At 29.5% G+C, this 13,658-nt stretch overlaps 2 protein-coding genes across 4 annotated transcripts; one reads left to right on the plus strand and one right to left on the minus strand.

Annotated features, from left to right (window-relative positions):
- The first annotated feature begins 734 nt into the window (after nucleotides 1–734).
- LOC108967491 (beta carbonic anhydrase 1) lies at nucleotides 735–4,985 on the plus strand. Of its 3 annotated transcripts, XM_018930948.1 has the most exons (5): nucleotides 744–1,485; nucleotides 1,602–1,748; nucleotides 3,885–3,969; nucleotides 4,104–4,291; nucleotides 4,358–4,985. In XM_018930948.1, exons 2-5 carry the CDS (start codon nucleotides 1,656–1,658, stop codon nucleotides 4,757–4,759), a joined length of 768 nt encoding a protein of 255 aa, XP_018786493.1. In that variant the 5' UTR covers nucleotides 744–1,485; nucleotides 1,602–1,655; the 3' UTR covers nucleotides 4,760–4,985. The 3 variants fall into 3 exon arrangements, with proteins under 3 accessions (XP_018786494.1, XP_018786493.1, XP_018786492.1); XM_018930949.1 differs by having other exon boundaries at nucleotides 735–1,748; nucleotides 4,345–4,450; XM_018930947.1 differs by having other exon boundaries at nucleotides 744–1,748.
- A 96-nt stretch (nucleotides 4,986–5,081) lies between these two features.
- On the minus strand, nucleotides 5,082–7,018 carry LOC108967490 (ras-related GTP-binding protein A). The gene is made up of 5 exons (XM_018930946.1): nucleotides 6,938–7,018; nucleotides 6,729–6,873; nucleotides 6,440–6,657; nucleotides 6,214–6,380; nucleotides 5,082–6,146 (listed from the first exon to the last, which is right to left on the minus strand). The coding sequence occupies exons 2-5, from the start codon at nucleotides 6,838–6,840 to the stop codon at nucleotides 5,714–5,716; spliced, it is 930 nt and encodes a 309-aa protein (XP_018786491.1). The 5' UTR covers nucleotides 6,841–6,873; nucleotides 6,938–7,018; the 3' UTR covers nucleotides 5,082–5,713.
- Between the last annotated feature and the right edge of the window lie 6,640 nt (nucleotides 7,019–13,658).

The raw sequence follows: 13,658 nt of genomic DNA on the forward strand, positions 1-13,658 counted from the left end.
TTAATTTATTTATTATTATTTTATTTAAAGCGATTATAGGAAATAGTATTAACATTGAAATTATTCCATTGTGTTATATATGAATTTCGGATTTCCTAAACGCATTTTGCAGAGATTAATTTCGATTTTAGAAGATGTAAGATTAAGCAAAGTGCTGACCAAGCTAAGGCTCAAACGTGAAACAGAATAAGTATGTTAAACGTGTATTTTTTTTTTATAAAATTAATTTTCAATTTTTTTCCGAATTTGATATTAAGACTGAACACCAAATTAAATGAATGGAGATCCCAGAGATATTTACAATTTACATCAAAATTATAATGTCGATGCTTGGTTTTTCCAATTTTGTTGTTCTTATTGAATCGGATACATTAATTCGCAATTAGCTGATACATTATAACTAATTTAGCTTAGTTATATATAATGTATAGTTTGGGAAAATCTATACATACTTTTCGAGTAATGCAAAACAAAAAATATTTCCTTGGATTATTATTAAATTAATTAGAAAATCTGATGCCTCAACAAAATCTATAAAATGTGATCCATACAGTTTCTAAATTGGTAAGGATTTGTCCCATGGTTAGCTTAAGTCATTAGCTTTGATCTGTAAAGAACATTCATCAAAATTTTATCTAATTTATACTATTTGGTCTAATATATAATATTAAAGGTATTTTGAACACAATGTTTTTAGACGAATTGGCGAATTTCACATTATAACTGTAATTGTTGTGCATGGCATAAAAAGCTCTCTTAGACGTCTSAATTTGGAGAACAAGTATACGCCTGTTGACCAGAGCTAAGGTAGAGAATGTTAAAGAGTGCTCTCACTGTCTCACGGTATTGTTTGTAGCTTTTTTACTCGTGGTTAAACACATCCATATATACGTATGTATGTATAAGAGTGTCAACCCGAGCCCGTTTAGAATCGGTAACGAGTATTTAAACTAAGTGGCTATGTCTATAGGAGTACAAGTTTACCGCTAAAAGCGCAACGAGTGAACTTTAAACGAACAGTTACTCAAGATTCATGTGGACTGGCCRCGAAATGCAGTAGTGAATAAAACATGCGATTACTCTCACAGTTGCTAGACATTAATGAAAAGAAAGAATTAAACTTTCAACGCGAAACTTGTTCTCCAGACGTTACTAAACGAAAAAAATGGAAGTAAATAAAAAAGTAGAAAGAAGTCTAGCGAGTAAAAAGTGTTAACGTTTAGAACGGAACAGTCGAGTGCAGAAATTGGAAAACACAACAAAACCAAAGAAATATGTACATGCACGAATTGAATGGATGAGCGTCTCGCGAGGCCGGAGAATCGCGACTACGCGTCCAACAGTTCAGTCAGCTTTATGAAAGCGTCGCAAAAGGTTCGAGTGCATTAATTTTTGATAAAGTATTCGAACTTTTCTGCTACATATTTATTACAAGGCGTATATTAGTACCGAAATAAATTTAGTGCGGCGAAAAAATAACTAAATGTAAATAACTAACAAGTATAGCCGAAAAAAGCAACTATTTATACATACATATACCCATAGTGTATGTACATATGCATGCGTGAATTTAGTTTTTTTTTTTTTATCTATTACCTGAGTTGAAGGACATTTGTGTAGAAGCTGGTGAAAAGGTCGAACCAAATAGTTTGAATATGGAGCGAATATTGCGTGGTATTATGCGTTATCGGAATACGACACGCGAACAGATGGTAAAGGAATTTCAAAAAGTTCGTGATCATCCTGAGGTATGTATAAATATCGTACATAGCATAGATGAGTTCATTTTTATAGACATACCGTGTCGCTCATACATATGTATGTATGTATGTGTATATACATAGCTGGTCGCACGTGAACGCAATATTTATATACATACATACAAATTAATGATATTGATGTTTGCAATAATTTGTGTGTAGCTATAAATGTATTAATAAATAAAACGATTTTGCATGTGAAGTCAACATGGCCTCTACGAAATCAAACATGTTATAACTTATATACATAGTTATAGTTACATACGTTTTTATATATGTACCTAAAATGAGGCTGTAGCATGTTTTTTATTATAATCTCTTTTGCAAATTTTCCGTTCTGATTTGAATGGTTAGTAAAATTTGGGTGTAATCAAAATGAACAATAATTTTTCGAACCTAGCACAATCAAATCAATTTTTTTTGTTGTCTTATGAGGTAGTATGTATATGAATGTTCACATATAATATGAAGGTTTGTTTTGGAAAGTTTTGAGCGTTTTATGTTATCAATGCTTATGTTTATACGTAGGTATATGCCTATACACACTTATGTATATACATACATATGTACATATTTATATATACACGTATTTTCATTAAGTTGAAAAGAAAATATATATATTTTTTTTAAGAAATAAAATAAGTAAATAATATCCAATTTTCATAAAAGACAGCTAGATAAATATTATTTTTTATACAAAATGAGTACAYATTTACACCAGTAAGTGGTTTAATTATATTGTAAAGAAAACTTAAACTTTCCTAGGGAACTTATTTCAATTATTTGGTTGTTATTTTATAAGATGCGAGTTTTGATTAACTTGATGTTGGTGGAATATTTCAATATCTTTTATTATACAAATGTATGTCGAAAATACTATAAAAAACTGTAAGTATATTCTTTCGGAAACTGTAAAACTGTGAGTCCAGTTCTTAATTATTCCTAATTAGAAATACGTTAAAATTACACCAATTCGTGAAATAAATACACCTATGTATGTTAGTAAATCTATTTTACCTAAATATACGTGTGGTTATGCATTTCTTTGTGTACATATGGATAGTAATTGATTTATTTAAATTAGCTTTTTTTTTTTTGTAAAATTTTTCATCTTCGGTAAGTTGCTTGGAACAATGTCTGACAAAAAAAAAAAGAAATAAATTTTCTAAAAGTGTTCATCTTCAGCACGTAGACTGCTAGACTAAAAAATTATTAAAATAGCTGATTCAGGTATACAAAATTTAGCAGGAACAGATTTATAGGCCCTTATTTTTGTTATCTTCTCTAAGCACACGCATATACGTAGCTAATGTAGACATATATGTGTATACGTATGGCAATGCGCATATATTAATCTATTTGACACCATATCCGTATCAAAGTTATCTAGCTGGATATCATAGCATAAATAGGTTCATACGGAAAATTAATACTAAATATTAAATTGATAAAACCGGTAGACGTTGAATTAAAATATTTATTGCTTCAAATATTTTCTGGTAAAATAAATTAATTAAAAGTCGCATATATAGGTACATATATAATATAAGAGTACCTGAGCTATTAAACATCAGTTTTTATACAAAGTTCTCAAAATAATACACTGAATATTATAATAAGACTATGAGTTTATGTTAAAATGTGGYTGATATTGATGGTTTTAAAGTCTCACGCTCAAATCGTCACGAATTAATTACATATTGGAGGAAATGTTTATTTTCCAATTATGACGGTTGGAGTTAGTTATTACAGGTTTTTTCATTTAACTAATGTAAGTGAGAATTTAGAAATGACATCATAAGTAGCAATTAAAAATTGATGAATTTACTAGTCTAAACAATACATTTACAAAACAAAAGTATACAATTTAGAAATTCGTAGTTCGTCTGAATTTTCCCACACATAATTTTTTAATTGCATTTTTTTAAATTTTGAAATAAATAATTATATTCGCACATATTTGTACATATGAAAACTAATTTAACCACTTATTAACTTGTAAATAACTTCCACAAATGTATGCCTGCACGTAAATATATGTAGTTAAAGATATATTTAATGGTGTATGTAATAATACTTCAGCTTTGAATTATTTTATTTTCATAACGCATGGGTCAAACATAGCCCAAGGCAGTTTTCTTCACTTGCATGGACAGTCGTATGATACCAACCCGCTACACAGATACGCACGTCGGCGATATGTTTGTAGGTTTGTACAACAACTTGCATACATACATTACAGTCCTTCGATAAATGCTTTTTATACCTATATGAATATGTATAAACGTATTTTGCGATATCATTAATTTACATTTTATCGTTCTTCTCATATCTGCACTACAGTGCGTAACGCCGGAAATGTGATACCGCATGCCCAACACTTTCAGGATGAATACTTCAGCTGCGAGCCGGCTGCACTGGAATTGGGCTGTATCATCAACGATATACGTCATATTATTGTGTGCGGTCATAGCGATTGTAAGGCAATGAATCTATTATATAAACTACAGGATGAAGAATACTCATCACAAGTAAGTTGCTATTGTTTCGAAGTTGTTAATGTGTAACTGTCTACTTACCTTAGCCAATTTGTGTAGTTAAATAGACGTCTGTCACCCTTACGATCTTGGATGTGGACACACGCTAGCAGCAGTCTTGATCATTTCAAAGCTTGGAAAAAAGAAGGCATGCAAGGTCCTTTGATATTCTCTTCTGAAACACCTTTACGCCGTTTTGTGGCTTATATTGATCCGGAAAATAAATTTGCTATAGAAGATAAATTGTCGCAGATCAATACGTTACAGCAGTTATCGAATGTGGCTTCATATGGCTTCTTGAAGTCGCGACTTGAATCACATGATCTCCATATTCATGCGTTATGGTTTGACATTTACACTGGTGACGTTTATTATTTCAGTCGCGGTGCTAAACGTTTCATTCCGGTCGATGAGAGCACAGTTGGAAAGTTGACAGAAGAAGTGCGTCGCTATTACTCATGACGACCGTAATATTAAGATAATATAATACCCATATGCATGTAGGGAGCGTAAGTGCATATAGTAAACAACAAATGTAAGTTGACTGTGATAGGAATCTGAATAAGTTGCATTTAAATGCAGCACCAAATACTAGCCAAATTTTTGAATTTACACATTTTTAATTTTCTTTACTGTGTCATATAAGTGCGTGCATGTATATGTAAGTATGTAAGTGTAAGTGCATTAAGGAATTCATTCCAATTAATCAGAAATTACCTCTAAAGAACATATACATATATTGTTCAAATGTATGTTATTCCTAATTAAAAATTATACCAATAAGTCGTGTAGTTATAAAAATGATTTATTAACCGCTTATATTAATGTAAAGATAGCATATTATATAGCTTTACACACCGTTATTGTAACTATAAAAATATGTGGCRTATGTATGTATGTATAAAGACATTTCTGTACTGTAAACTTTAAATTTGTATAATAAAGCGTTCAAATTTTTTTTTAAATTTTAATAAGCAACAATTAATAACTATAAAAAATATGTACTGAAAATCGAGAGAAYGAAATGAGCTGAGCTGCGTTGCTTTATATGGTAAATGATTACGCTCTTTAAATGTCACCTTCTTCATTCTTGGAGCTTAAATTGTGTTTTTAATGTAAGAAAATATTTTATGTAGTTACTATATACGTATAAACATTTTACCTTATGCATAWTTTATCTTCAAAGCAAATCGTTTTACAATTCTTCAATAACTTTCGCATATTTACTTYATATACAATTTTATCCAATTCAATACACTTAATTTAAGCTCCAATACGAATCAAGCTTCATTATAAACTTTTACAAATCTAAATTTCAAAACTTCTTTTCTCTACAATGAAGGAAAATCACAAAAAAATTTACATATTTGCATTTCAAAACCTCTCGTTAACAGTGCAGTGCACCTACATCCTATATCAGTGATACTGATGATGATTCATTGCGTTGCTATTTGGATTCTCTAATTCTTCAAAAGATTTGCGCGCATTACGTATGTTAACCAAAGTCGCTTCGGAAGGTATTGTTGGATCAGACATGACAACCATCACGTATGTATTGCTGGTAAAGGTATCTATGAAAGCTGCAAAGGCGCTATTACGTACCTCCATCGATTGAAACTTGGCGCCCAATTTCGAACAGCTTAGTTTAAATTGTTTTATTATATTAGAGACTTTCTCAAAACGATGTGAATCGCGGTTCTTTTTGCTCTGACAATGTGAAATAACCAGAAAAGTGGCCTTTTCGAAAAGTAACACTTCATCGGCCTCAATAACATTGGCGAAATGCGTTAGAGAGTTCTCCAATACGGCCACATTGGGTATAAGCATTGTGACGATACTGGACCAAGCTCTTTATATAAATATACCATACTTATTAAATTTATCTGAATTCGATCTGAATTATCGTTTAATATTACCTGTATAATGTTTCATCCCAAATACTGGTAAGGAAGCAGGTAACATTTCCCGGTTTGGATAGCTTAATGAGATCCTCTTCGCGCTCTTTGAACAAAGATTCTCGTTGTTCTTCAGCGACTAAATCCATTTTATGTATCAAACAGAATATTTTTGCTTCCGGCGAATTCTTAAAAAAAAAAACAATATTCTTTCTAACGAGATTATTTCAAAATCCAAATTGCCTACCTGTAACAATGCTTCTAAGCATGATTGATAGTAGTGCACATCTAGTTCCAAGTTACGACTCTCAACATCAAATACATATATGAGGACTTCAACATTTCGGAAAATGTTATCTCTCTGAGATGCAAAGTATTGCCGCATGAAGCCCTCCTGCCCGCCACAATCCCATAAATTGAGTACGAGATTTCCCAGAAAACGTACATGAGAGTGCTCAACGTCAACTTTAAGTGCAATATTGTAACATATTTTTATTAGTTGAAAATTTTTACTGGCGTCAGTTCATTTTACTTACTGGTCGCACCCAAACGCGTCGTGTCTCTAGCTATGTAGTTTGCAAATATAATGGAACGCATACTGGTTTTGCCTGAGCCGCTTTTGCCCATAAGCAGCACCTTTTTCTTCATTTTGTATTATTTTTTCAGTTTTTACGAATATTGCTTTGGTGAAGACAAAAACAACTTATTTTGCAAATGTAGTTATTAATATCATAAATAAACTTACCAAATTGTCAAAAGTGACCAATTACCCTGATAATGGTCTGATAAATGTATAGTACTTGTTTTGACAGCTGCACACCTAAACAGCTGATTGGAATCTATTTCAGACGTTATAACTTTGAAGTTTGGAACGTAAAATATTCCCTCCCAGTAAGTGAAGGCTACCCGAAAGTATAACACATCTAAACAGTTTTCATGCAAACACGTTATAAATAATTAACCACATGACTGAAAAAGGAATAAGCGGTCCCTACATATAAGGGTTTCGGTTAGTTTTGTCCATTCGTGAAACCAATATAAATTATAACAGAAATCTCTGGGAGCGCTGTCGGATAATTTAAGTGTGATTTAATAGATAGCTGGCTTTCGGGAAGAATATTCGTAGAGTATAGTAGTATGGAACATTTTGACGATTCAATCTATCAATTATTATTTTTTAAGCCTGAAATTAAGGTTTAATACGAAATTGTATATGAATATGAAAAAAACGCGCCTATAAATAGGCAACTCATTTTTTTTTTCTAAATTAAAGATTACGGCAAAGGGTGCTAAAATTGTGCAGCACTGTTCCGGTTTAAATGACGATAGCGCAGTTTACGATAGCGCAGTTTACGATTTGTAAAATTTTGACATTTTAATAATTTCGTTAACAAAATGTATTTGCGATTTTAATGTGTTTGGCGTACTAAAACCGCTGGAAGAAGCGAGTCATTTAACATTTTTACCCCAATAGGCACAGAGTTAGAAATGAGATATTTATTGACAAAAAAATTATTGGTATTTTAAAACGCCCTTATTATGATGATTTTTAACTTCTTCYCCCCCTTTCATCACAAGAATACACAAAGTACATACATATTCATGTATTTTTATTTTTATATTTTTTATTTGTAGTCATTTTCATATTCATGTTATAATTCAGTTTCTGTTAATTATTATGTTTGTCTTACGTGTCTCTCTGCATATGGTTTTTTGCATTAATGTTTTTTACATATGTACCAACTGTTGACTTTCGACTATTTTAATTTAACATTAACTTTATAATTATATTTATATTTTGCTTGTCATACTTCACGTACAATAATTTTACTATATGTTTTATAAATACATATGTAAGTATGCTTTCAATAAGTATTTCATATATTATATTCAAGCTTTTTTGGGCAATGCAAATTAGCTAASATATGAAAAAAAACACCATTATGTTAAAATACATGTTTGCATGTGTGAACGAATATGTCGTGTCGAGGCAAAACAAAAAATTAATAAAAAATATTTTCACATAAGCGGAAGAATGTTGGAAGGACTGAGTGAATTTCGTAAAAGTGGACGTATTGTATTTTAATTAAGCACTTACTTTGAGTTCAACAATAAAATATAATTAAGAATATTTAAAATAATATATGGTCTCGGTGTAACTGTTAGGATATTAGTGAAAATAATTAAGCGTATTCCGTTGCATTGCCCCATTTTGATAGAATACTGTTTATTTTGCTTTAAATCAATGTTTTTTATGTTTTTTTTTATTAATTACGTTAATTTTATTTGCCTAGTTTTTTATTAAGTTCTAGTTAGTTTTTTTAATTTGTTATTTTTGTTTTTGCTCGTATTGAATACGCGTTTAATGTATCGGTGTAGTTGGTTGCTTCAAATATATGTATGTTTGTATGTATCTGTATATATTATTACGATTTATATATTCATTATATATTTTCTCAGTTGGCTAAGTTACTTTGCTATGTTATTTGTTCGTTATTTATAATTTTTTTCTATATTGCACTTATTATTTTTAATTTTATTTTCTTTTACTTTGTTGCATTGTATTTACTCTTAGTAGTGGATAGTACGAGTTTTCAATATATTTCTTAATTGTTTCTTTGTTTCAGTTAGCAAAGGTACATGAAAATTTTTTAATGCTGCTTTGGTGATAGAAAAGTAAGTGATTTTCGCAATTATTTGCACATGATTGCGCTTATATTTAAGTAAATATAAATGTATTATGTTAGAACTGGTTCAGACGAGGAGACTTCTGTTGCCGAAACTCGTAGTTTGCAGGCGAGTGGTAACGAGGAGAGACGAATGACACCGAGTTACTCGGGCTCGGGCGACRCGTTTTGTGTATTTATTCGTAACAGTTCGCTGCTACGCAATTCGGCATTCATTTTCATTTTGAAATTTTTTCCATGGTTCACAATCATRCGCTCGGTTGGAATTAATATTTACAACAATTTGCTCATACGAATACGATGAGCAAGACAAAAGAGAAGTTGCCGATAACGAGAGCAACAAAAGTTTTCACATTCTGCACTCAGACTTCTTAGTTAGATGTTAAAATGTATGCAAATAAATAATAGAAATTAAGTATATAACAGCAAGATTTATTTAGTTTTTTTTTTAACTATTTTTGGATGTTTTACATTTTTTCCTTTTTTAACATTTATTATGTTTCAGCAGTTTCCTCTGTTTTTATTAAATCATTTTAATAATTTTAGAGTAATAAGCGCCAACGAGCTTTTTCTATTTGAAAAGTTATAACTATTAATTCGCTAAACTTGCTTGATTCTCTCATTTTGTTTTTGTATAGCTTCAAAGCCGAGCAATAAAAAAAAAAAATATAAATATATATATATGTATATGTTAAAATATGTATGTATGTGTGTAGGAAATCTTTTTAATATAGTTTCACACAAATGCGCACTCTTGTGTTAAAAATCCAAACAATCCTTTAAAAATAAATTAGGCTATGTTACGGAAAATACACTGCTTGATGGCCATATATAGCATATATAGATTAATGAATGAGGAATGCACCGCGACCTTGGATCTATTTTGCCCTATGTCCACATTACACAAACAGCAACCGATAATGTCGATTTTGAGGTTTGTCCAAAATGTTGTCGTCACTTGGCAGAATATCCGGTTCGAAGGATTTAACAATGATTCTATTTGAAGAATCGAATTGRAATGATTTATAAAACACAAAAGTAAAAAAATGGAATAAATTTAAAAAAATGTGTTATTTGCTGGAAGGTAGATTTAAAAGCGTCAACTTTGATTTGACAGTGTCCGTAGAATTTCTTTATAAAAAATCAAGTGAAAATTGTTTTTTGATTTATTTAAAAAAAAAATCCGCACCATTTGCTGCTTTGAAAAAYTATCGCTTAGTCTAACTCTATCCTTTGGGCAATTCAAAACTTTTTTATACTCTTTTCTCACATAACGATTGAACCCGTTTATGAAACTAATACACAATATTGTAATTTTTTCAAGAAGTGATATTAATTTTCTATGAAATTTCCACCGTTACTTTTATTGTTATTTAAAGCAACTCCAGAGTATCGAAAAAAACGCAGTTTAATATTTTCCTATCGCTAATGTAAGGTACGTTTGTAGAAATTTATTTATGTATGTATTTAATAATATTGACGCGATATGTTATCGTATAGAAATAGGGCGGAGTTTGTAAAATTTTTCGCTAAAATTGTTTGTGTGTTGCCAAAACAAAGTAAACCATTTCGAAGTAAATAAATTTTCTAGTTGTTTTTTTTTTTCACTGAATGTGATTAATAAAAGTTTTGCGAAAAAACGGAGCAACAAGATTCAAATCATTTGACTTATATACATATGTATGTATGTAGCATATTTAGAAAKGTGTTAAATTCTGAAATTATAGAAAGACAATCAATAGAAAACATACGTGTGAAATTTTTTATGTTTGCATACATTTCGGCGCGCAGAAGTTTTTCAAGTTTCAGGTTTTTCTCGATTTTTTTTAGATAACTGTCAAACAACATAGAAAGCGGCCATGACAATTGTTTACGATTTTCTCAATTTCATTGTTAATTATTTATATTGTTTCGATCAACACATTTTATCTACCTAATAATCTAATTATTTAACATTTCTCAATTGAGTTTCATTTGCATTACATTTTTATTGAATTTTTACAAATTTTCACTGCCTCAAACCACATATATTTGTATGTATGTATATATTAAATTTACTAGTATGGGTTGTTAAGATTTGTGTTTTGTTGTTTTGCTATTCAGCGTGGCTATATGTTCAATCTACGCAATTACCGTTTAACTTAATTTTTTCTTATTATATTTGGTTGGTCTTTTAGCATATACATATAACATATGAATTACTTGTGTATGTGTGTGTGTGTTAAGTTTTAGCACACAAATGTTGCTAACTTTGTTTATATTTTTTTTATCATTTGGAGTATTTTTAGTATTTATTTCCGCTTTTCAGAATGGCTTACTATGCTGCTAGGCTCATTAATTATTATTATTTTTTGCTAACACTTCATTATGATGCCGTTTTTTTTTATTATTTTTGCGTTTTACAAGCGCTTAGAAAGCTTACAATCATTTGTGATATCTCTACATAGTCATAACCTGTATAACTCCCTCAGAAAATACACAAAAACAACTACATACATAGGAAAATTAATGAAGAGCGCTCACAATATACATACATAACAGACATTGTGTTCGTTAAAATGCCAAATGTATTGAACTGATTATGGTTTTATGCCTTGAAAACTAAATTTTGAGTAATGAAATAAAAATAAAATATATATATATATACATATACAATTTTTAAATGCTATCATGCCATAACATTTTCCCTGAACCATTGCAAATTCATTGCAGAGCGTTGCAATGCCTAAGATGCTATATCATACCTGAATCGGTGCAAAAATATAAGAACATCTATATAAATCATATATATATATATATAATGTAGAAATACATTTGCGCCACCCGCTTATGTGCGAAGTAATGGTTTTGTTCTGATTTTAGTACTAATTTTTTGTAATTGTATTTTTCTTTATTTATTTATATATTATCAATAATGTTGCTATGTTGTACATGAAATTATATAATTAAATGTGTATGCAAGTAGTTGTTGTATTTATTTTGAGTCTTTTGTTTTAAATTATACATATTATGGTTTGATGATTGAAGATACAGTTTTCCATCCGCCGCACACGCTTGTTAGCTGTGTTTATGTCGSTTTTTATTATTTTATTATCATATTATTCATTAGCATTAACTTATTTTGTTTCACTTTTTCTTTAAAACCTAAAATTCATAACCGCTAAACGACGGTTTTAGTTAAATAGGTTTTTGATTAGATAACATACATTATAATTTTTGGTTTGTTGCGTTTCAAGTCAACTGCCCAATAGTGTTTCTTTGCATAACATTTAATAGTTCTTTTGGTTGTTTTTCGTTTGCGGTTCGGTTTTTATTCTATATAGGCATGTAAATGTGTAATGTAGATGCTGACGCAACATACACAATTCTTCCAAATGGTTGTTTTCTGTCTCAGCTAAAATATTTGCACATGTACATATATGTATATGCATGTATATATATATATGCATGCATAAGTGTGGTTGTCTATGCATACATTTTTATTATGTTCAATAACATAGCTGTAGCTTTTAAAACATTTTCATTATGTTATGTTATATTATGATATTTGTTTTGCTGGAACCGTTTTCTGAAGAATTTTTAATACACAATGCTTCGTATATAAAATTAAATATATTTTTTGCATTATATGTTTTTTATCTTTATCTTTTTACCTTTTAATATTATTTATGCTATTTTTTTTTTAATGCAAACTTATTGAGTTATTTGCAGTTCACAAACTTTATTTAAACTATTAATAACATTGTTATTATTGGCATTACAATTTGCTATACGTGATATTATTTCGTTTCGCTTTCTCCAATTAAAGAACAATATACAAATGTAATTTTTGCAATACATACCAAAATTTAAAATAATTTTGATAATATTTTACAACAAAAGCTTATAAAAAAACTTTGCAAGCGAGAAAAATTGAAAGTGTCTATTTAATTTTATTTGTTGTACTTAGAATATACAAAATAAACGAGGTAAAAACTGTTAGCCCGTATTTTATAAATACACCAAAAGATAACAAACAATTGATAATATCATTTTAATACTTTTTTTAAATTCAACTCATTTTATATTTGTGCGTATTTACATTAAAATATATATAGCTGAGAAAATACATAGCGCTGCCAACTATTCTGCTATAAAGTAAATTGTAGGTAAAAACAACACATAAAAACGCTGCGGATTAAATAACGTTTTTAAATAATAAATGAGGCAGGAGCCGTCCCTAATAATAATCAAATAAATATCTTTCACACAATATTTGAAAAAACTACATATCTTTCATTTAAAAGTTGAAAAAATCTGGTACTTGCAGACTTTCAAACTGATTGACGGAGAGTGTTTCGCCATGGCACGAAATAAAATCATAAAACACACATAAATTCGAATGTTTGCAACACTCTTCGTTTATTTATGCGTAAACATATGGGGCACCAAATAGCTATTTATTTGAATTTTGACACTCGTTTCGAGATTTACAATGTTACGATAAGAAAGAGTAGTAAATGTTCGAGATAAGCAGTTTATTTTACCAAATTTTGTTCCTCACGTTTCCAGTTGTAAACTATATTCTTGCAATACAAGTTGTTGTAATAAATTGAGAATACTAATGAAAAAAATTCTACTGGTTCATATGGCTTTTAAAACAATGGAAATACTTATAATTAAAAACAAATAATAATAATAATATACTAAACTAAATTCATCTTTGCATATTAAGAACTAAAATTACAAAACAAAAATTGTTCAACCAATAGGTATATATTTCAAATGCATTTATACCAT

The sequence above is a fragment of the Bactrocera latifrons genome, unplaced genomic scaffold, assembly GCF_001853355.1.
Source record: "Bactrocera latifrons isolate USDA-ARS-PBARC rearing strain unplaced genomic scaffold, ASM185335v1 scaffold_189, whole genome shotgun sequence".
NCBI lineage: Eukaryota > Metazoa > Arthropoda > Insecta > Diptera > Tephritidae > Bactrocera > Bactrocera latifrons.

Coding starts and splice junctions, on each gene's coding strand:
- LOC108967491 (XM_018930947.1), top strand. CDS start 1,656: ATGGAGCGAATATTGCGTGGTATTATGCGTTATCGGAATACGACACGC. Junction 1,749..3,884: donor AAGTTCGTGATCATCCTGAG/GTATGTATAAAT, acceptor GGTCAAACATAG/CCCAAGGCAGTTTTCTTCAC. Junction 4,292..4,357: donor ATGAAGAATACTCATCACAA/GTAAGTTGCTAT, acceptor CAATTTGTGTAG/TTAAATAGACGTCTGTCACC.
- LOC108967490 (XM_018930946.1), bottom strand. CDS start 6,840: ATGAAGAAAAAGGTGCTGCTTATGGGCAAAAGCGGCTCAGGCAAAACC. Junction 6,658..6,728: donor GACGCGTTTGGGTGCGACCA/GTAAGTAAAATG, acceptor TTGCACTTAAAG/TTGACGTTGAGCACTCTCAT. Junction 6,381..6,439: donor GCTTAGAAGCATTGTTACAG/GTAGGCAATTTG, acceptor TTTTTTTTTAAG/AATTCGCCGGAAGCAAAAAT.